Source organism: Gossypium raimondii, chromosome 4 (genome assembly GCF_025698545.1).
Source record: "Gossypium raimondii isolate GPD5lz chromosome 4, ASM2569854v1, whole genome shotgun sequence".
Classification (NCBI taxonomy): domain Eukaryota; kingdom Viridiplantae; phylum Streptophyta; class Magnoliopsida; order Malvales; family Malvaceae; genus Gossypium; species Gossypium raimondii.
The window spans coordinates 1,889,093-1,910,949 of record NC_068568.1 but is presented as its reverse complement, the minus strand read 5'-3'; the positions used below and the strand labels follow the sequence as shown (position 1 = coordinate 1,910,949).

Genomic DNA, 21,857 nt, shown 5'->3' with positions numbered 1-21,857 from the left:
CAACCAAGACCCCTAGTTAATGGATCTAATCCTCCACGAAAAGTAAGAAATTTTGCATATTTTGACCAATTCAAGATAAAAAAATGGGGTTGCTCCCTCGGCAAAATCGGGATAAAATAGTAATTTCATATATTGGAGTGGTGGTAGGTGAGGCAAGTAATTACTATAACTGCTCCATACGCACTTTTCAAAAGAAAAAATTCCACCTCGTCCCGCCCCTGCATACACTTTTCAAAAAAAAAATCACTCCATTCAGAGCAAAACAATTTGAAATTCATTGGACGATTCGAATTTTGACATCCCTATGTGCAAGGCTATAATAACTCACACATTTAATGCTCCAAAACGAGTAAAATCTACCTTCAACTAACCTAAACAACTAGAGTCTCATAACACTCCAATGAAGACAAAAGACAAGTTTCAAAGATCAAAGAGCATATATTTTATGATTTATTTATTTTTATTCTTCTTGTATTCAAACTTTATACATAAACACTTGTTGGGTAAAGTTTCTTTTCTTTTATTCGAGTGTTTATTTGTAATTAAGAGAGTTTAAATTTGGCACAACCTGATATAATCTGAACTTGAATCCGAATTTACCTATATTAAAACCATCCAAACCTAAAAGGATCCGAAACCAAAGCAAACTGGATTGGAAGTGATTCGGATAAACAAGGGCTAAGTCTGAATTCTTTTTCTAAAAAGTCAAATCGTGTATATAAATGCATTTGGGTTTGTGCAAATCTTGTTCAGGGTATGGGGACATGTTATTAGAAATTGATGACCGTCGCACTTCTAATTATGTATATTATCCTTATTGATACTGTCTGTTTTTTGCTTACCATTTCTTCATCTTATAAACACTTCAAAATATAATATATTTATGCAAATGGAATGATATGAGGTGACTGAGTGCCACATGCCATCATCTTTCTTGCTCGTATTTCACTTATTTTCTTGCTTCATTTAGCAGATTTGTTGGATGCATAGCAGACAATTACGACCAAATAGCTTTCTATATACTATAAACAGTAGCCAAGTGTCCAAGATATATATATATTAAGAGTCAACGAACTTTGATAGGTTAGTATTGTTTTTTATTTTCGACTCTGTGGAGAGCCTGAATGTTTTAGTCTATATAAAGAAGTGACGGGTTCAATAGGGAGGAAGCGTCTCACCGGATCAAACCATACATGGTGCATGACCACCTATCAAGGAAATGTGAGCATTTGTATTTGGTAGAATTTGAATCCATGCCCTTATTGGTATTGTTAAGTATCCACTACTAATTAATCTAGCAAAACTACGTCCGAGCACAATATTAACCCGTTGAAGGATTCGTCAGCTCCTGAAGAACAACTCCGACTTCTACAAAAGGAGTCAACTTCCCCTCAACAAAAAATGCCCCTTTTTGTTAAGGGGAGGTTGAATCCTTCCAAAAATATCTTCGAACTATCATCACACACGCAACCCGATCCAACAAGATTCTTCCGTTCTATTAAACCTTTTTCAAGCAATCAAGCTCCCTACAAGGCCTAAGAACACCCAAACTAAAAATAATACCAACACGTTGAGAGATCTACAGACTTTCAATTGAAGATATTTCGAAAGAAATTAAATCCCATTCAACAAACCTCTTGCTTTTTCATTTCATTTGATTAACACTAAACATGTTATTTCCCCCAATAATAGACTGTATACTGGCCAAACAATAGTTAAGATGCTATACAAGGGTAAGCCGACCATTTACTTTATGTTCATGACTATAAACATGCACATAACTACTAGGTATCCTTTGCTTGTATCTTTTCCTTTCCTTGTAAATTCACACCTTAATATTGGCATATGTTATGTTGATTATTCAAAGTCGGTCACCAACAATGTTACTACGTACATTAATATTGGCATATATTTATTATCTAATATATTTTATGTAATATCCATATTGGATTTACAATTATTTTTCTATTGAAATTTATTTCAAATATATAACATTATATTTTTAAATTTGTATTATATTTTAATATTTAAAATATATTTTATAGATTCAATTAAATTTTACAAATAATTAATATTAATGATTAAAAAATTTTAATATTTATATTTCATGTATCAAAATATTAATAATGAGTTACAATAAATTATTTTTATATATATTTTTACTGAAATATTTTAATTTTAACAACTTTGAACTTTGTTTAAATACATATTTTTAAACCGAACTTTTAAATCTTAAACCAAACTTTTCAAAAATCATTTTTTCACAATATTTTTTAAAAGTAATATTAAACTAGCCCAAATTCCATGATTTTTTGAGCCGAAATGGTTGGATTGGGCATCAATCAAGGTACCTATCCGAAAAAAAATCAGGTCAATTGATATGAGAAATGGTACAAATGTATTTAACCAAGTTTTTATGGTTTATTTAATTAAATCGGTTGAACCAATAAATTCATAATTTGATTGATCTTACAACGGGTCCAATTTTAAAAATATTGCATGTAGCATCAAGATTCCTAATCCTTATTTTTCGATATAATGTCTAGAACTATTCTTAATTTCTCTCAAACCCTTAAATAAAAGAATGATGCGCTCCTACGCATTCAGACCTACAACATTTTATATTGACAATAATACCAATACGTATTGAACTAAGACTCAATCAATATATTTACACAATACTTAGATTTTCGATGAATTTGTTAGAAATATAGTTGGTGCAATAATTGAAGTAAAAAACGGGTGGACCCCATTTGGCCGAATGTGGCTTCATTTCATTTGTTCCATTAAGAGCCCATGACAACTCCCTTACCCTAACTCCCATTTTAATTTCAGCACCAACTGCCATTACGTGGTGCGACGTATGTCAACCACGTGTACACAAAGCCAATGGGCACAAAACCCAAAGCATAACCAAAATTTTTAAAAACTCGATAAATTGGAGGTTAAATTACACAATACGATGCAGTTTCTTTTACACGTGTCGCTCGTTTATTGGATGAATCCCTCTTCTCTACCAATCATGATATTCGCAGAAGCAATAGATATTTTCGTCAATTATAATTTATCTTGAAATATATTTAAATTTAAATTAAATTGAATTTGGATAAGACCTAAAATGATGAAATTTAAATTCATAATAAATTTGAAAGAAAATTTATATATATAATATTTACGTAAGGTTAGACTCGAATTTATAATATATATTAAGTTATAATATGAGTGAAAATATTTATGTAAAATATATATAAAACCAAATGAATATTTGAGGGTAATATTGTCTTTTATATTTTTATATAGAACAACATGTGTATTCCGAGATTTAAACTTGAGACTTCAATGTATTTATAAACTCACTTTACTATTTTAACTGAATCCACGTTTGTTTTTATTTCAACTTTTTCTTTTTATAAATTTGTTACATATAAATTTTTCACCCACATCGTAGGTATACAATAATCTAGTAATAATTATAATTTACTTTGTTAAAATATAATTATTTTATTTATTACTCAACTGGGTTGGTGCTCAGTTAACTTATGATACTACCTCAATCAAGGGTTTGGTATATAGTATTGTTATAACAATTAAGTTATACAAAATGTTTCAATAGGCTATGGTGGTGGTTCCAAGGAAGTCAATTTCGTAATGGTACCGTTCGTATCGACCGAAATATCTCGTTCCTACAGTAAACAAGAACAATAAATTCTAGTTTTCGTTGGTATAAAATTTTGATCAATAATGATCATATTGATGCGTTTCGATCTACACTGATGGAAACCGATAAGTATTGATTTGTTTAATATTTTAAACTATTTTTTTAATATGGTTCATCATTACCATTTTTATTTTTATAATTACATTTAAAAATAAAATATGATCATTTAATTAAGTTATTGAATTAATAATTTTAAATTTAATATGCTAGTATAAACATATATTTATATGTGTGTGGCTAAGATAAATTTAAATGTTATGTAATATATGTGAAAAATATTTAAAAATATCAATAGACATAAAACAATACATCAAATTAGACTGATATTAGTATATACTAGTAACAAAACAAAAATAATACATCCGTCGGTACAATATTGACTACATTGGGTGGTTTGCACTATATATGTTGCAGAGCAACACAATTAGGCTATATAAGGTGGTTGGGAGAGAGTTTTTACAGGGTGATTGAATAATTAGTGGTTGAGTTCTTCTTTGTCCCTACTTTAGTGTTGGAGGGAAACATTTACAGAGGGAGGTTGGTTTGGTGTGAGTCTCAGTCATCAAACACTCTATTCCATAAGTATAAACGATAGAAATAACATGTTGTCAAATAGATATAATGTTGGAACCGATGTGAGGTGACTAGGCGAGTGATGTTAGGCTTAAAATGTGATAGATTGACGAATGCTGACAAGTGTTTTTCCCTATATATCTTTTTGAGGATTGTATGAGCTCACTTTATGTGACGTGACACTCGATGAGGCTGAGCATTGCCAAATTCTCTTTTTAAGCATTAGGTGATGTGTGTAACAATTACCCTTAGAACAGAGATAGGTTATAAAAGTAATATGACCCTATTTATAAACAAAATATTTAAGTTTTGAAGTGATAGAATGAAGAGAAATCTTTTTCAGACAAAATAATCGTTGATCAATGAAACGACGCCACGTCAAAAATTAATAATCTTATCCTTTAAAGACACTATTTTATATTTTGAAATAGTCGTGAAGTAATCATTAACCCACCATAGCTATTCCAAACAACAAACAGCTCTCCTTCACCTAAAAAAGGCACCCATCGCAATTTACCACATTCACATGTATTAAAAACATGCTGAAAAAAAGGAGAATATACAATAAGCAACTTCATTACGATTATATTGCTTTGAATTTTGATGGTTTTGATTAAATTATCAAACCATCGTTCAATCTTTGACAAATATAAAAGTTAGAAATTTTACCATACATGTATGTGCGTAGAAATTACGATTTAGAATATAAAAGTGCATTTAAAAATATAACATAAAATGAAAAATGAAATGTATAGTTTAGAACTAATTAATATTAATAACACACAAAATATGTACGATGTTAAAATAAAAAATAGATTAAATTGTGAGTAAAACGAAATTTAAACACAAAAATACAGAGATTAAGAATACTAAATAAATATAAATATATAACAAGTATGTCTGGTTAAAGTTTCATATAAAAAACTAAACACCGATTTAGTTTAATTGGTAAAAGAAAATGTTTTATGATGGCGTCCTTAGTTAGATTTCATTAATGTATATAATCTTTTATTGATTTATAAAAATATAAAAAGTCAAAAACACCCACATAATCATTTAATTCACTTTGCAAATAAAATGGTTTTTTTTTATAGTTTTCTAACTGAGTTAGGACTCGATTGATGGGTGACACCAATTTAATAAAGAAATGCTTATGGATCAAGTTGAGAAATGCTTTTCAAAGAAGGTGGAATGGGTTCAAATGTTTAAAAAAAACTCGAGTTTAACTCAAATGAAATATAGTTTTGTTCAAGGGAGGTCGGTCTCGAACCCTCAACGAAGAAGGTATTGTTTTCGAGGTGTTTATGCTCAGTTTTAGCCTTTAGTTTTGTCTCTCTATTTTAAGAAAAGTCTAAAGGGGTTCATAGAGCTTGATGGGAGTGCCTAATCTACCAAATGCTAAAAATGTTTCCTTGGTAAACGCTAGACTCCATTAACTTCATCGGACTCTCTTCAGAGTCGAAAGATAAAACCTCGAGAACAATACCTCCGTTCGAAGATTCACTCGACTGGTCGACATTTTAAAATTTCCCCAAAATATACATTTCATATAAACATTATTAGTTCACTTCCTCATTAACTGATCAAACATGTTATAAGTACAATAAGAACCATAATTAAATGAAAATGATGGTGATTAGTGATAGAAGATACTAGAGAGCGATCAATGTATACTTATATGGATGGTGATGGAAGCTAAGAGTGTCAACTTCCAAAGACACTAAAAAGCAAACCAATCGTCAAAACAGTTGCTTTCAGTTGTTTTCTTGTTTGCCACCATTGTAAAAATTGCACTATTGATATCCAACACAATTTGCCTTCTACGATAATTGAGGTTAGGTTGGTTTTAAATAAGTCAATCAATTCAATTTTTTAATTTTTTTGAATTATTTTAAGTTTTAATTTCATGTTATTTTACGATAATCCGAGTTTGGTTTCAAAGTTCAATTAAATTATTGACTTTTTTTGTTTCAATTTGGTATTTATATTTGGTTTTAATGTTCAATTTGGTACTCAAACTAAGAGACATCATGTGACTTAATAAATGTTTGACATGTGTGTTCTATAAAAAAATAGGTATTTAATCGAGAAAAGTAAACTTAGGTACCAAATTAAACATTGAGCTAAATTTTTATCATTACAACATGGATAAACGAATTTTTTGATACACCAAGGATATCCTATCCATAATTATCTTAGAGAATGAGATATCCTAGATGGTATGGGAAATTCTTCGATAGAAAGTTTTTTAATTGAACAATTCTTTATTTTTATCTTAGAAATAAGGTCTAAATATTTAGACTATGGCTAATAATTATCAAATAATTGATAAAATGGACGTTTTTATTTCTCAATTTATCAAGATCACGAAAATAATCCATACAAGAAAAAAGGAGATAAATTTAAGTATCAAATTAAATAACGAAACTCAACTTGGTACAAAATAATATATTGTCCTATAATTTATAATAAATTTTATTTTTTATAATATAAAAATAAATATTCAAAAGTATATAAATTATTTTGAGAAAAAAATTAAAAATTGAGTTGGATTCGATTTCGAAAATCAAAATATTCCCAATTCGTAATGATGACATCACATCCTACCACGTGTCAAAAACCCAGAGCCTCACATTGCCTAACAGTATTTTAATCTCATCTATATATAGTCTTCCCAAATTCCTAGAAAATCTAAATCAAACACACTAAAAATTTCGATCATTTCACCGTTTAAATACAGAAAATTCTTATTAAAAAAATTCAGTTTTCTTTCTCCCTTTCCATTGTTTAATTTTCCCGGAAATCAAAATGAGAAACGACGAAGGTGGAACCATGGTTATGGAGCAGCAAACCGGTCTCCATAGCCGACCAAATATGGGGACTCTGTTCCAACAATCAGAACCTCCGTCGTTTTCTGACGACGATGACTTCCATAATCGGAAAAGCAATGCTTCATTGTCTAGTCCGAGGTATTCCACCACAACAAGCGGCGACGGTGAAGTCTCTCCTTATATGATGTCACCATGGAACAGCCAACCTTCTTCATGGCATCTTCAACATCATCAGCCATGTCCATCGGAGAACGATTTTGGTCAAGACGGACTCATTGGGTCTATCGTAAAAGAAGAAGGTCATATTTATTCATTGGCTGCTTCCGGTGATATGTTATATACCGGAACTGATAGTAAAAACATCCGTGTATGGAAGAATTTGAAGGAATTTTCGGGTTTTAAAGCTAAAAGTGGACTGGTTAAAGCTATTATTATACTGGGTGATCGAGTATTCACCGGTCATCAAGATGGTAAAATCCGTGCATGGAAGGCTTCACCGACGAACCCTACCGTTTATAAAAAATTCGGTAGTTTCCCGGCTATTGGCCATGTTATTAAAAGCTCTGTTAAACCTAAAAACTACGTTGAAGTTCGAAGGAAATGCAGTGTTCTTCGAATCAAACATTTTGATGCAGTTTCATGTTTGAGTTTGAATGAAGAACAAGGGCTGTTGTATTCAGGGTCTTGGGATAAAACCCTGAAAGTTTGGCGGATATCGGATTTTAAATGCATGGAATCCATCGACGGTGCTCATGACGATGCGATAAACTCCGTGGTGGATGGGTTCAGTGGCTTGGTGTTTACCGGATCGGCCGACGGGACAGTCAAGTCTTGGTATCGAGAATTACAAGAGAAAGGAACGAAACATTCCATGGTTCAACAGTTACTGAAGCAAGAAAACGCCGTCACCGCCTTAGCCGTCAGCCGTGAATCGGACACTTTATATTGTGGATCGTCTGATGGATTGGTGAATTTCTGGGAACACACAAACCGTGGTTTAGCTCACGGCGGAGTATTAAGGGGACATAAAGTGGCGGTTCTCTGCATGGCTACGGCGGGGAAACTGGTGTTTAGTGGCTCCGCTGATAAGAGTATATGCGTGTGGAGGCGAGAAGAAGGCGGTATTCATGCTTGCTTGTCGGTTTTAACGGGTCATACCGGTCCATTAAAATGCTTAGCCGTTGAAGAAGATCACCAGATGTCGACTGAGACTAACCGGAAATGGATTGTCTACAGTGGTAGCTTGGATAAGTCCGTCAAGGTGTGGCGCGTGTCTGAACACGCGCCGACCATGAATGAGATTAAGGAAACTTACCATATCCACTAAGCTGTCCTTTCGTTCATGGACCACACTGATTCAATCTCGGCGGGTATGGACGGTGCCACGTGTTAAGAACCAAATGCTTTTAACCAATGCCATGATGCCACGTCAGAAAAAGTGAAAGAAGGTATTTTTCGATTTTCCAATGTTTTCTGATTTGGTAAATGACTTTTTTTTATTTGTTTTTTTATTTCAATTTTTAACGTGGGAGATTTCCATTAATGTAAAATCCAATGTTTTTGCATGAATAATGGAGCCTTAATGTGTGTGGGATGTTGCCTTAAGTTAAGGGTTCTATCTTTGTATTATTGTTTGAATGTATTTAATTGATTATATTGAAAAAAAGTTTTTTTTTTTTGAAAGTTTTACTATTTGCAAACAATAGAATCCAATGTGTTGACTTGATATTTTTAGGGTGTTTACCACTTCAGATGTAGTTTGGGTTCGAGTCATACTTTTTCACATTCTATTTTAATCATTAAACTACAAAAAAGAACTTCAATTTAATTACCAAATTATTCGAAAAACATAAACCGCGTGATAACATAAATTTTACCAGATTATCATCTTTCTTACTAACAGTGGGCCTTGATTAATTAAATGAAAACTTTCGAATAATTTAATAATAATTTTATAACTTTTTAAAGTTGAATGACCAAAACGTAAATGTACTAATAATTTAGTGACTATAAGTGAAGTTTACCCAATTAAGATGAGAAATTTAGATGGATGGTAAGTTGTTTGAGTTATAGAATTATCAACTATGAACCTATGCTGCCCTAAGGAATAATGGGCCTTAATTTTTGTATCTATCATGAAGGCAATATATAAAGCCACAATGTAGATCCAAACTGGAGGTGTTCATGGGTCGGGCGGCCCGGCCCGATAGCCCCCCCGAAATATGGGAGGGTTCGGGTAAAAATATAGGCCCGAAATATGGATTTGGGCAAAAAAATGAGGCTCGTTTAGAAAACAGGTCGGGCCTCGGGCACCACTTTTTTTGCCCGGCCCAAATATATAATAAATATTTTATTTTTTATTTTTTTAATTTTAAAATATTTTTTATTTTTTATTTTTAAAATAATTTTTTTGGTGTTTATTAAAAAATGGGCCGGGTCAGGCCAAACTCAAACTTAGAATTTTTTCCCGGGTCAGGCCTGGATAAAATTTCAGGCCCATATTTTGGGCCGGGCCTAGGCCTAGGACGCGGGCCGAAATTTTTTTCTGAGCCCGGCCCGGCTCATGAACATCTCTAATCGAAACCAATTAAATAGCAGAGTTAATGAGTTGGGTCGGATCGAGTTTAGACTTGATTTCAAAGGAAATTTTAAATTTGAGATGGGATTTATATAAATTATTTTTTAACAGTGATTCAGTCGTATTAGGCCACCTGGACTAGGCTTTGAAAATTTAAAAGTAATGGTAGTCTCTCATTAAGGAACATTGAAGTCAAAAAAGCATAAAAATGACCTATTGACCAATTCAATACTTCCCATTTAGAAACTTTTAGACCCAAAGTTTTATGACTTCTAATTTTCATCCTTTATTTTATTAAAAACTAAAATAATTTTGAGTTCTCTTTTAATTTACGAAAATTGAGAAATTAGTTTAATTATAATAACTTCATAACTAATTCAATAACACACTCAAACTTGAGACTTCAAAGTTTTTAACACCGTAACATTGTCATTGAGCAAATGACTCATTGATGAATGACTTATTTTTGTTAATTTAATACATAATCGTTGAACTACTGCTCCGAAGTCAACGATTTAACCGATAAGTGTCAAAACCAACAAAAATAATTTTCTACTAAAGACTACAAATATTTATAGATAACTTGTTTAGAATAGATCTAATCAGGTTGTAGTTTGTAATTTAAACTGATAAGGTTCCTTTGAATGGACGGTGCGTTTACCTGCTATTAGTGTAAAAACAGTGGTGACGGACTGTAATATGAGACAAAAAGAAAACTAAACGCACTGCATTAAAGATAAACGCCCACAACAACACTATTTTTTTTCCTCCAAAAACAAACAAAACATATCAGTTGGAAGTCAAAAACATACAAATGACCCATTCAATCCTTCCATTTAGAAGAATGTATAGCATATTGGGATAAATAAAATTATTACTTCCAAAACTTTTGTTTAAGATTAGAAAATTTTAGGGTAAAACACATATAATGTCCAATTCAATACTTTCCATTATAAAATATTAGACCCAAAGGTTTCCAGCTTATTCTAATTAGCCATTCAAGTAGTACCAAAATATTTCGGATTAATTCTAAATTTTATCCCTTTATTTTGTTAAAATTAAAACGTTAGTCCCTTTATTTTATAAAAATTGAAAATTTATTTCAATTATTTGTACATTAACTTGAACTGTTATTTTCATATTTGAAGTTATAACAGCTCCCAAGGCGTTATTACATTCCATGTATATAAATTATTGAACTACTAATTTTGAAGTCTTGACGACTTAACTGAAGAGTTTACTAATACTACTTAATTAGATTAACTTCATAATTTATAAAGACTAAATTTTAACAAATTAGAAGGACTAATTTTGGATTTTCCATAAAATTAAGAATTCATAGCCTTTGCATTATATAACATGAACTTGGCAGTTAGGTTCACTTTGGTATATATATGTTTTATATATTTTGGCATCTGAACTTAACAAATAGATTTATTTTGGCCCTAACCTTAAAAGAACATAAAAGTTTGATTACATGATATTTGAAAATTAAAAAAAATTATATAAATTTTCAGGTGATAACTTGTTACAATCTTAGAGTGCCACATACAATGTTATAATAAGTAGACTGAGATTAAATTGATCAGACCACTGGTTCCCGATTCAATCAATTTAATTGATTCAACTAGACTAACAATAATTAAATAATTAAAAAAATCATATTTATAAAAAATATTAAATCGCTTCAACCTATTCAACTAGTTAGTTTTCAGTTTTTGCCGATTTCAAGATTCAATCTGTCCAACCCTTTTATTTGATTCAACTAGACTAACAATAATTAAATAATTAAAAAAATCATATTTATAAAAAATATTAAATCGCTTCAACCTATTCAACTAGTTAGTTTTCAGTTTTTGCCGATTTCAAGATTCAATCTGTCCAACCCTTTTATTTGAACTAATGTGCTGATTAGTTTTCAATGCAATTAGTTTAACTGACCAATTCAATCATATTTCAAGAATATTGATTACATCTTTAAATCCATAATTGAAAAATTTAGGTAGAAAGCTGGTTTGATTGTCAAGTTTTAATGACCAAAAAAAGAAAAATCTCCTTTCAATTACTTTAATTTTCTCGTAATCCAAACATAAAAAAGTCAAACTAATTCCGAATTTCATCTAAACCCAAAAACCATTAAACCAATTAGCAGCCGGTAATGGTCGTTTATCCACGTTTAATTCTTAATTACTCTTTTCGTTATTGACCAAAAGGTCCAAAACATAACAGTGATGGTTGTTGGCTGACGCAGGCCATGGCCATGGTCTGACTTCTTCAACATTCGTTGTTTCCCGGCAGGTTCTTCATAAGCGTGTTGACGTGGAGAAAAAGCAGTAAACTTTAGATAATTTAAGACCGATAATGTCTCACAGTCGCCTCTCCGGTCTCTATCGTTTACTGGTTAGAGAAGACTCACCATTTTTCATTCTTCTTTATTGTTTGCTTAGTATTTTCCCAGAAATATAAGGAAATAAATTTGCTTTCTTTTGATTGTTTGAAAGTGTTATTAGCAAATTGTCGATTTGGGGATTAATGGGTTTTGTTTTTGTGTTTTAAAGTTTAATTCTTTTGGTTTTTGATGGATTGTTGAGATATATTTAGAGGGTTTATGTGAGTGTTTTAAAGTTTATTTTTTTGGAATTTGGGGATTTTGGTAGAAACTATGGCTGCCCTTTTACGAAAAATCCTTCCTGTTGAGAAATCAACTCCTATAGATGATGATATAAATGTTGAATACTCTTTTGCTATTGAGTATCATGGTCCTCCGATCACTTTTGATATCCCTAAATTAGTTCCGGTCGACATCGATGGCCTTCCGACTGCTGCCGAAGTTTCATCTTCCTTTTCTTTGAATGATATTTCATTGCCTGTTATCCAGCCTATTGTAAAGACCAATCTAGTGAACCAAAAAGGTAAAAAAATTGGTTCTGAACCTAGCTTGGCTCGAAAATCCATTGTTCGTGCCGGTTTATCGATTAAAGTTGATAGTTTGGATTCATTAAGTAAGAGAATTGATGATGGAATTAGTGGAAGAGGAAGTTGTGAAATTCAGGAAGTTTCTGACTTTAACAATGAGACTCCTTGTCATGTGAGAAAACCGTCTGTTGTAACTTTCGTTGAACCTGAATCGTGTTCTACCGAAGAGTCCGAGTATTCGGAGATCAAAAGCATCACCTATGATGTACAACCTGTTGTAAGGAATGGCAAAAAAGGGACATGTTATAGGTGTTTAAAGGGAAACCGGTTTACCAAAAAGGAGGTCTGCATTGTTTGTAATGCTAAGTATTGTTATAAGTGTGTATTAAGAATGATGGGGTCGATGCCAGAGGGACGGAAATGTGTTACATGCATAGGTGGGAAGATAAATGAGTCGAAACGAGGAAGTCTTGGAAGAACTTCTCGCTTACTCAAGCAGTTACTCAGTGAGTTCGAAGTTAAAAGGGTAATGAGGTCTGAGAAAACTTGTGAAGCTAACCAGTTACCACCTGAGCTTGTTATTGTGAATGGGGAGCCTTTGTGTCAAGATGAGTTGCAGGTATTGCAGATGTGCCTAAACCCACCGGAGAAGCTAAAACCGGGATACTATTGGTACGATAAATTATCCGGCTTTTGGGGAAAGGTAATAACCGAACTTTGCTCTTCTTTTACATGATATAACTACCATTCTCTTCCATTAGTAATTGAACTATTGCTCTGTTGAAAATCAGGAAGGGCATGGACCGTGCCAGATTATTACTGCACAGCTGAATGTTGGGGGTCACATCAAGGCTAATGCTAGCAATGGAGATACGAACATAATCATAAATAATCGAATCATTACTAAGAAAGAGCTATGGTTGCTGCAGGTTGTTGTGCTCTTCATGATATTGAGTTCTTTTAAATTAATGTTTTTATAGACATGTAATGTAAGTTCAATCAATGACATTCCATTAAATATTTGCAGTTAGCCGGAGTTCATTGTGAAGGAAATCCTAGCTTTTGGTTAAGTGCCGACGGATCCTACCAGGAAGAGGGTCAGAATAATATAAAGGGGCCGATTTGGAACAAGGTATATTTGCATATTACGTAGGCATAACTATTTTTCGTTATATCCTGTACCAGTATTAACACGGATGTAACTTATTTTCAGATGGGAATCAAGATCTTTTGCGCTCTCTTATCTTTTCCGGTTCCTCCTAATACCGTGAATCCTGCCGGAGAGGATGTCAACCAGCCAACTCTAGAGCAGCAACTACTTCCCAAAATTCTTCTAGTTGGCTATAAAAAATCCGGCACAAGTACAATATATAAGCAGGTAATATACCACTTGAGGCAATGTATTTCAATCAATCTTTTCCCTACGTTCGGTTTTATGAAACTGGAAATGTGGAATAGGCTTGTCTTACGGATTGCTGAATTTGTTACTACCTTATTTCAGGCCAAGATTCTGTATAATATTCCTTTCACCGAAAATGAACGCCAAAGTATCAAATTGATTATCCAAAGAAATTTGTATGGTTATCTTGCTATATTGCTCGAGGGACGGGAACGATTTGAAGAAGAAATATTACTTGAGAATAGAAAAAAGCAGACTGCTGATGGATCTGGTTCTTCAGGTACAATAATAGTGATTTATTCTATATAATCACACTTTTGCAAGTCTTTAACGATTGAGTTTGCCATTCTGATGAGTTTACGTCCTTAATGGATTGTGTTTAGCTTTCCTGTAATATAATTGTCTAGATGAAATTGTCATAGAATAATTTATTTTATTCGGGAGTAGGTTTTGAGCTTTGTTGTTGACTACAGGCGGTACGAGCCAGGTTGATGGCAAAACAAAATATTCCCTTTCCCCGAGACTGAAAGCTTTTTCAGATTGGCTTGTTCAAGTGATGGTGTCCGGCAATTTGGAAGTCATCTTCCCTGCTGCTACTCGTGAATATGCACCATTCATAGGGGAGCTGTGGAATGATGTGGCTTTTCAGGCCACGTATAACCGGAGACATGAACTAGAAATGCTGCCTCGAATTGCTACTTATTTCCTAGAACGGGTAAGCCTGCTTGTTCAATAGTAATATCCAATGTTCCAACTTCCAGTTTCCCTTTCGACTTTTTGCGTTAAGGTTTCTTTGTAACTCTAATAGTTTAAAATAACCTTCTTCGCAGGCTGTTGAGATCTCAAGGATGGACTATGAGCCATCCGACATGGATATTTTGTATGCTGAGGGAATTACATCATCGAATGGACTCTCTTGCACAGAATTCTCTTTTCCCTCCATAGAACGAGAAGTTTCTATCGATGGTTATCAGCATGATCCATCATCAAGGTTAGTTTTATTCAACCCCGAGGAACTGATCGGTGCATTATTACAATTTCAACATCATATTTATCTTGTTTAGCTTTTCTTGCTTTGAATCAGCAGCTACCAGCTTATTAGATTGCATCCCAGTAGCCTTGGGGAGAACTGTAAGTGGGTGGAAATGTTTGAAGATGTCGACATTGTCCTGTTTTGTGTCTCATTGACCGACTACGATGAGTTTTCACTAGACAGTAATGGGGTTCTCACAAACAAAATGATGGCAAGCAAGCAACTTTTTGAAACCGTAATCACCCATCCAACCTTCGAGAAAAAGAATTTCCTTCTAATACTCAACAAAGCTGACCTGCTCGAGGAAAAGATCGAGCAGGTTCCTCTAACTCGATGTGAATGGTTCAATGACTTCAATCCAGTTATCAGTCATAATTACTATAACAACCACAGCAATAATAGAAATAATCACACTTCACTCTCGTTCAGTGCCTTCCATTACATCGCGGTGAAGTTCAAGAGATTGTTCAACTCTCTTACTGACCGTAAGTTGTTCGTTTCAATGGTTACCGGCTTGGAGCCTGATTCTGTTGATGAAGCTTTAAGATACTGCAGGCACATTCTTAAATGGAACGAAACCGAGAATAGCTTAGTTAACAATGAGTTGTCGTCTACGGATATTGAGGCAAGCTCAACCTCATGAACCATTCTTTTTTTTTTTTTTTGGTCTTTAAACTGTAAAATTGTAGAACCCCATTGAAATTAGATGTAGGAAAAAAACTGATTCTTTGCATAGAACTCAATTGTGAAGCAATATATGATTTGTTCTTCTAATGAATCTTATATGTATTCCACTAAAATAAATTGTGAGCAAAGCTATATGCTGCTTGCACCAGTTACCTATAGAGCATGGAACGTAACTTTGGTGTAATAGTAACCTGTAATGGTGTAGCTTTAGGAACAGTCATTCCAGGGCTTTCACTCATGTCAACGGCTTTATCTGAGACCGTTCCCCATTTGAATCCGTGAAGCAGTTGAGCCAAAGTTAAGTGCTGGAAATGAAGCGCGAAAGTGATACCAGGACAAATCCTTCTACCAGCACCAAATGGTATAAGCACAAAATTTTGACCCCTTACATCTATGTTAGCATGGTCACTGAGGAATCTCTCAGGGAGAAAATCTAACGGTTTATGCCAAATTCTGGGGTCACGCTGCAGCTTCCACAGGTTAACCAACAGTCGAGTGCCTGCTGGAATGTGGAAACCAGCTACTGTGCAGTCCTCCATAGCTTCTCTCGGTACCAATATGGGCGTTGCTGGGTATAACCGCAATGTTTCCTTGATAATGGCTTGGAGGTATACCAAGTTAGCTATGTCCGATTCTTCCACTTGCTGTTGATTTCCGACATGGATATCGAGTTCTTCTTGAGCCTTCTTTAGCACATGACGGTTATTCAATAGCAGGGAGATCGCCCATGTAAGTGTGACCACGTTTGTATCGATGCCACCAAGGACAAGACTCTGAAATCACCATTTCAATCAAAGATGATGCTATAAGTTACATTACATGATTCTACTTAACAGTAAAACATACCAGGCAAGTAGCTTTAATGGTAACATCAGCCTCTTGTGTTGGAACATTATTTTCATCCATGATAGATAACATGACATCAACAAAATCTTGGTTCCCTTCGATGCCTTTATTGAGCCTCCTTTCACGATGCTCGTTTACCCAATTTCCGAGTACAAAATCCAACTCCTTTGCTGTCCTCTTTATTTGCCCTATGGTCCCTATCACAACATCAAGACAACCGAGAAAAGGAATCGCATCCGAGACCAAGAACAACCCTGTAAGATAAAAGAAATCACCCAAGGCCTTTTGCCATCGCCTTGATTCCTCGCTACAACTTTCTTTGATACCGCAATATCTTTTCCCAGCAATCATCCGAACTATAATATTGGTTGCTAAGTCACCAATTCTCTCCTTCATTTCCAAAACAGCACTGCCTCCGTTTTTCACCGATTGTTCATACAATTCCTTTATAAAACTACTGATTTCGGTGTCGTGAACATGCTTGAGTAACTCAAGCCGACGACTAGAGAGGAGCTCAACCGTTGCTAGTTTCCTCATACTACGCCAATATGGTCCGTAAGGAGCAAAGCCTAACATCTTATGGTCATACCCCATATACTTTACGGCTAACGATTTCGGACGTGTAGGGAAGACCTTATCGTTGGTCGTAAAACATTCTTTTGCAATTTCCCAATTACTTACCACAAGTGCTCGATGAACCCCAAGACGGATCACGAAGGCTGGCCCATGCTCATCAGCCATGTCTGCAAATTTTCTATGTAGCAACTGGCTTTTTCCAAGAAGATGAAGGTGACCAATAAAAGGTAATGCCCCAACAGGCTCAGGGGGTCTCCTCTGCTGTTGCTTGTTGCCATTAACAAGGATGATGATCCCTAATATGGTGATAATTATTGTGAAAGGAAGTGCCAAAAGGAGTTGTTCCTGAAATTGTTCGGACAATTCCATGGTGTAATGAACCAATTTGCAAGAACCACAGTAATTGCTTCTAAATAATGGCAAGCCTTGTTTGCAAGAAATGCCAAGCATCAACTAAAATAAAATATCTAGAATAAAATCAAAATTGGAAGGATCTGTTCAGGCCTTACTGGACCAAGTAATCTTAAAAAAACAAGTGGTCCGATTGCTACCATATCATTTACTTCCAATAGCCTTATCCAATCATAGTGGTCTTCCCTAACCAAAAAAATCAAAAAGTGGAGCTGTATACAACAATCTAAGAAAATAAGTGGTCCTATACCTAACTGAGTACTGCTTTAGATGTCGTGCATGTCGAAAACATGGGGGTTTTGTTTTTGGGTTATATTTTTTTAAATATTATAAGAGTTAATTAAAATCATAGATTAAAGTAGGGTAATAATAAATAAAAATATATAAAAATCAAATTTTAACAATTTTAACATTAGAACAAACTAATTTATCAATATATATAATATAACCTAAATTATTAATAATTTTATTTAAATTATGATATATTAATATTATTATTCAATCTATGATGAATTTTTGTATTATTTTAATATTAAATGTTTTTAAAATTAAGGACCTGATTTTAAATTAGTTAAATATTTTATAATAATTTTGTAATTACATTACTTTTTCAATTTATTCATGATTTTTTTGAAATATTTATTAAATTTAAAAAAGAAAACTAATGTTATAAAAATATTATGAATTGAATATACACAATTGATACAAGTATCTTATGAGAATACAAATTAGTTTAAACAATTTTTTTATTTTTTATTTTGCTGAGTTACAAGAATAGGATAAAGTCCTAATAACAACGAGATTAACATGACTCAAACCCAGACCATACCTAGGGCGATGAACACTTTAACTATCAGGCAAACACACAAGTTAAACTAATTTTTTATTTTAATTACATACATACATAAGTAGTGTTATTAATTATAAGTTATTTTAAATACACACTTACCTTCTAAATTCGTAATTTTATTCGTGGGACCACATTATTGGACTCAAGCTTACTAATAACATTCAGAAGGTAACTTTGGTGTAAGAGTAACCTCTAATGGTGTAGCTTTAGGAACAATTATTCCGGGCCTTTCACTCATGTCGACGCTTTTATCCGAGACCGTTCCCCATTCGAATCCATGAAGCAGTCGAGCCAAAGCTAAGTGTTGGAAATGAAGGGCGAAAGTGATACCAGGACAAATCCTTCTACCAGCACCAAATGGTATAAGCTCAAATTTTTGACCCCTCACATCAATGTTAGCATGGTCACTGAGGAATCTCTCAGGGAGGAAATCTAATGGCTTATGCCAAATTCCGGGGTCACGGTGTAGCTTCCACAGGTTAAGCAACAGTTGAGTGCCTGCCGGAATGTGGAAACCGGCTACGGTGCAGTCATCCATAGCTTCTCTTGCTACCGATACTGGCGTCGCTGGGTATAACCGCAATGTTTCCTTGATAATGGCTTGTAGGTATACCAAGTTAGCTATGTCTGATTCTTCCACTTGTCGTTGCTTCCCGACATGGATGTCAAGTTCTTCTTGAGCCTTCTTTAGAACATGGCGGTTATTCAATAGCAAGGAGATCGCCCATGAAAGTGTGGACACGTTTGTATCGATGCCACCCAAGGCAAGAGTCTACAATCACCATTTCCCAATCAAAAATAATGCTATAGCCTATAAACTACATGATTCTACTTAACAATATATAACATACCAGGCAATTAGCTTTAATGGTAACATCAGCCTCTTGAATTGGTACATTGTTTTCATCCATGATAGACAACATGGCATCAATGAAATCTTGGTTCCCTTCGATGCCTTTGTCGAGCCTCCGTTCGCGATGCTCGTTTACCCAGCTTCCTATTGCAAAATCCAATTCCTTTGCTGTCCTCTTTATTTTGCCTATGTTCCCCATCACAACATCAAGCCAACCGAGAAAAGGAATCGTATCTGAGGCCAAAAACAACCCTGCAAGATAAAAGAAATCACTCAAGGCCTTTTGGAATCGTCTCGATTCCTCGCTAGTACCATGATATCTTTTGCCAGCAACCATCCGGACTATAATGTTGGTTGCTAAGTCACCAATTCTCTCCTTCATTTCTAAAAGAGCAACGCCTCCGTTTTTCACCGATTGCTCATACAATTCCTTTATAAAGCTACCGATTTCATTGTCACGAACATGCTTGAGTAACTCGAGCCGACGAATAGAGAGGAGCTCAACCATTGCTAGACTCCTCATATTACGCCAATAAGGTCCGTAAGGAGCGAAACCTAACATCTTATAGTCATATCCCATATACTTTACAGCTATGGACTTTGGACGTGCGGAGAAGACCTTATCGTTGGTCGTGAAACATTCTTTTGCAACTTCCCAGTTATTCACCACAAGTGCTCGACGAACCCCGAGACGGATCAAGAAGGCCGGTCCATGCTTGTCAGCCATGTCTGCAAATATCCTGTGTAGCAGCTGGTTTTTTCCAAAAAGATGAAGATGACCAATAAAAGGTAATGCCCCATCTGGCTCTGGGGGCCTCCTCTTTTGTCTCTTGTTGCCTTTAACAAGGATTGTGACCACTAATATGGCAATAGTTATGGTGAAAGCAAGTGCAAAATGGAGCTGTTCTTGAAATTCCATAGCGTGTGTTTCAATGAAATGAACCAATTTGCTGCATGAAGGGCCAATCATAATGGTTTATTTTATCTAAACAAAATTTCCCTTCGGGTCAGATTATATTTTACCCCATTTTGCTCAAAATATGAGCAAATTAATTTATGTATATTAAATCAAAGGGCAAACTGATTTTTTTTGTTAAAAATTCTATCCATTTCAATAGTTAAAAATTGATCCATATGCATCAACATAAGGTACATATAGCATGCCACACATCATTGTTGGTTATCTATCATCCACGTCGGTTTTTAACCGTATAAATAGATGAAATTTTTAACAAATAAGACCAATTTATTTTTAATCTAATGTACAAGGACTAATTTGTCTATTTTTAATAGAAAGGGCAAATGCAATCTAACTCCTAGTACAAGATCTCTATAATACTTTTACCAGCATTTGATTTTTATCGAGAATTGATACATTAGGCAACCATATTTTTACTTATGCACATAATAATAAAATTTTAGTTCAAAAGTAAAACAATAAATTTATCATACTTTTCTTTAATTATTACAAATTTTTATTCTAAATAAAAGTTAATTGATCTCTTTTCGGATGAAAATAAAAATCAACTTGAAAAGTATTTGAGAAAATATGATAATTTTGAGGACTAAAAACAACAACCAAAAACGTTTAAGGATCTAGGGTAAAATATTCACTTTTCTGTTATTCCCATTCTTTTCGTGAAACTAATGTCTCTTTTAATTTTTTTAATCCTTTTAATATTATTCAATCTAACTTTTTTATATTTTTGTTATTTATATTTTTATATAAAATTACAGAAATCATCTAATATTAAAGCATACAAAACTAAAATATCTAAATCATCAAATATCCATAATAATGAATATATATATATATATACACGAACAAGAAAAACTAAAAATCACATAATCAAACTTAAATCATTGGTAAAAGTACTATAGAGGTTCTTGTACTAAAAATTGAATTGGATTTTGTCTCATCTATTCAAAAAGTGAGTAAATTAGTCCATGCACATTAGATCAAAAAGCAAACGTTAAAAATTTCATCCATTTTTACTATTAAAAACTGGTCCTTTTATGTCAAAATGAGATACACGTGGCACGTCATATATAACTGTTTGGTTATCATGTCAGTCACACCAATTTTAATAGAAATAGATGAAATCTTTAACAAAAAAGGCCATTTTACTCTTTAATCTAATGAAAATAGATCAATTTATTCATTTTGTTGAGTAAAAGAAGTAATATACAATAGCCTACTTGATACTTTTACCCGAAACTTTTTTTTCTTTTTTTTTTTTGTAATTAAGAAAACCTTACAAAGATATACAAATAAAACTGAAATCAAAATAACTTATAAGGTAAAAGATATAATACCATCAAGAGCTTCTCTTTCTTTCTCCTCTCTTCCTTGCCAAGAGCTTCCCAACTTTGCTTGAGCTCTCTCTATCATCATGTAGCCATGAGGCTATTTAAAGCCAAAAATTGACTTGTCATGTGAATTATTTAAATGTTATACTTTTTAACGGAGCCGATTGGGGGAATCTTTTTATCAAGTATATTGTAAGGTGCAGTAATTTAAAAAAAAAATTAATTATATAAATTACTCATAATATAATAAACTTAAAATTCACTTATATCAAATAA

The 21,857-nt window shown here is 33.5% G+C and overlaps 4 protein-coding genes across 5 annotated transcripts; 2 read left to right on the top strand and 2 right to left on the bottom strand.

The window, feature by feature from the left end:
• The first annotated feature begins 6,990 nt into the window (after nt 1–6,990).
• Nucleotides 6,991–8,727, top strand: LOC105780884 (protein JINGUBANG). The gene has a single exon (XM_012605413.2). The coding sequence runs from the start codon at nt 7,100–7,102 to the stop codon at nt 8,447–8,449; it is 1,350 nt and encodes a 449-aa protein (XP_012460867.1). The 5' UTR covers nt 6,991–7,099; the 3' UTR covers nt 8,450–8,727.
• A 3,184-nt stretch (nt 8,728–11,911) lies between these two features.
• On the top strand, nt 11,912–16,553 carry LOC105780225 (extra-large guanine nucleotide-binding protein 1). Of its 2 annotated transcripts, none has more exons than XM_012604424.2 (8): nt 11,912–13,319; nt 13,408–13,545; nt 13,644–13,748; nt 13,830–13,994; nt 14,118–14,295; nt 14,489–14,730; nt 14,846–15,006; nt 15,100–16,553. In XM_012604424.2, exons 1-8 carry the CDS (start codon nt 12,363–12,365, stop codon nt 15,689–15,691), a joined length of 2,538 nt encoding a protein of 845 aa, XP_012459878.1. In that variant the 5' UTR covers nt 11,912–12,362; the 3' UTR covers nt 15,692–16,553. The 2 variants fall into 2 exon arrangements, with proteins under 2 accessions (XP_012459878.1, XP_012459879.1); XM_012604425.2 differs by having other exon boundaries at nt 11,915–13,319; nt 15,103–16,553.
• Nucleotides 15,758–17,619, bottom strand: LOC105780226 (xanthotoxin 5-hydroxylase CYP82C4). The gene is made up of 2 exons (XM_012604427.2): nt 16,582–17,619; nt 15,758–16,508 (listed from the first exon to the last, which is right to left on the bottom strand). Exons 1-2 carry the CDS (start codon nt 17,605–17,607, stop codon nt 15,885–15,887), a joined length of 1,650 nt encoding a protein of 549 aa, XP_012459881.1. The 5' UTR covers nt 17,608–17,619; the 3' UTR covers nt 15,758–15,884.
• Nucleotides 17,620–18,281: 662 nt separating this feature from the next.
• LOC105780706 (xanthotoxin 5-hydroxylase CYP82C4) lies at nt 18,282–21,717 on the bottom strand. Its single transcript, XM_012605186.2, has 3 exons — nt 21,588–21,717; nt 19,270–20,221; nt 18,282–19,190 (listed from the first exon to the last, which is right to left on the bottom strand). The coding sequence occupies exons 2-3, from the start codon at nt 20,188–20,190 to the stop codon at nt 18,570–18,572; spliced, it is 1,542 nt and encodes a 513-aa protein (XP_012460640.1). The 5' UTR covers nt 20,191–20,221; nt 21,588–21,717; the 3' UTR covers nt 18,282–18,569.
• Nucleotides 21,718–21,857: the final 140 nt, after the last annotated feature.

Bases quoted from the DNA above. Each gene is read 5' to 3' on its own strand.
- LOC105780884 (XM_012605413.2), top strand. From the start codon at position 7,100: ATGAGAAACGACGAAGGTGGAACCATGGTTATGGAGCAGCAAACCGGT.
- LOC105780225 (XM_012604424.2), top strand. From the start codon at position 12,363: ATGGCTGCCCTTTTACGAAAAATCCTTCCTGTTGAGAAATCAACTCCT. The intron at 13,995-14,117 runs GTAATATACCAC...ACCTTATTTCAG, and splicing joins CAAGTACAATATATAAGCAG to GCCAAGATTCTGTATAATAT. The intron at 14,731-14,845 runs GTAAGCCTGCTT...CCTTCTTCGCAG, and splicing joins CTACTTATTTCCTAGAACGG to GCTGTTGAGATCTCAAGGAT.
- LOC105780226 (XM_012604427.2), bottom strand. From the start codon at position 17,607: ATGCTTGGCATTTCTTGCAAACAAGGCTTGCCATTATTTAGAAGCAAT. The intron at 16,509-16,581 runs GTATGTTTTACT...TGGTGATTTCAG, and splicing joins CCATTAAAGCTACTTGCCTG to AGTCTTGTCCTTGGTGGCAT.
- LOC105780706 (XM_012605186.2), bottom strand. From the start codon at position 20,190: ATGGAATTTCAAGAACAGCTCCATTTTGCACTTGCTTTCACCATAACT. The intron at 19,191-19,269 runs GTATGTTATATA...TGGTGATTGTAG, and splicing joins CCATTAAAGCTAATTGCCTG to ACTCTTGCCTTGGGTGGCAT.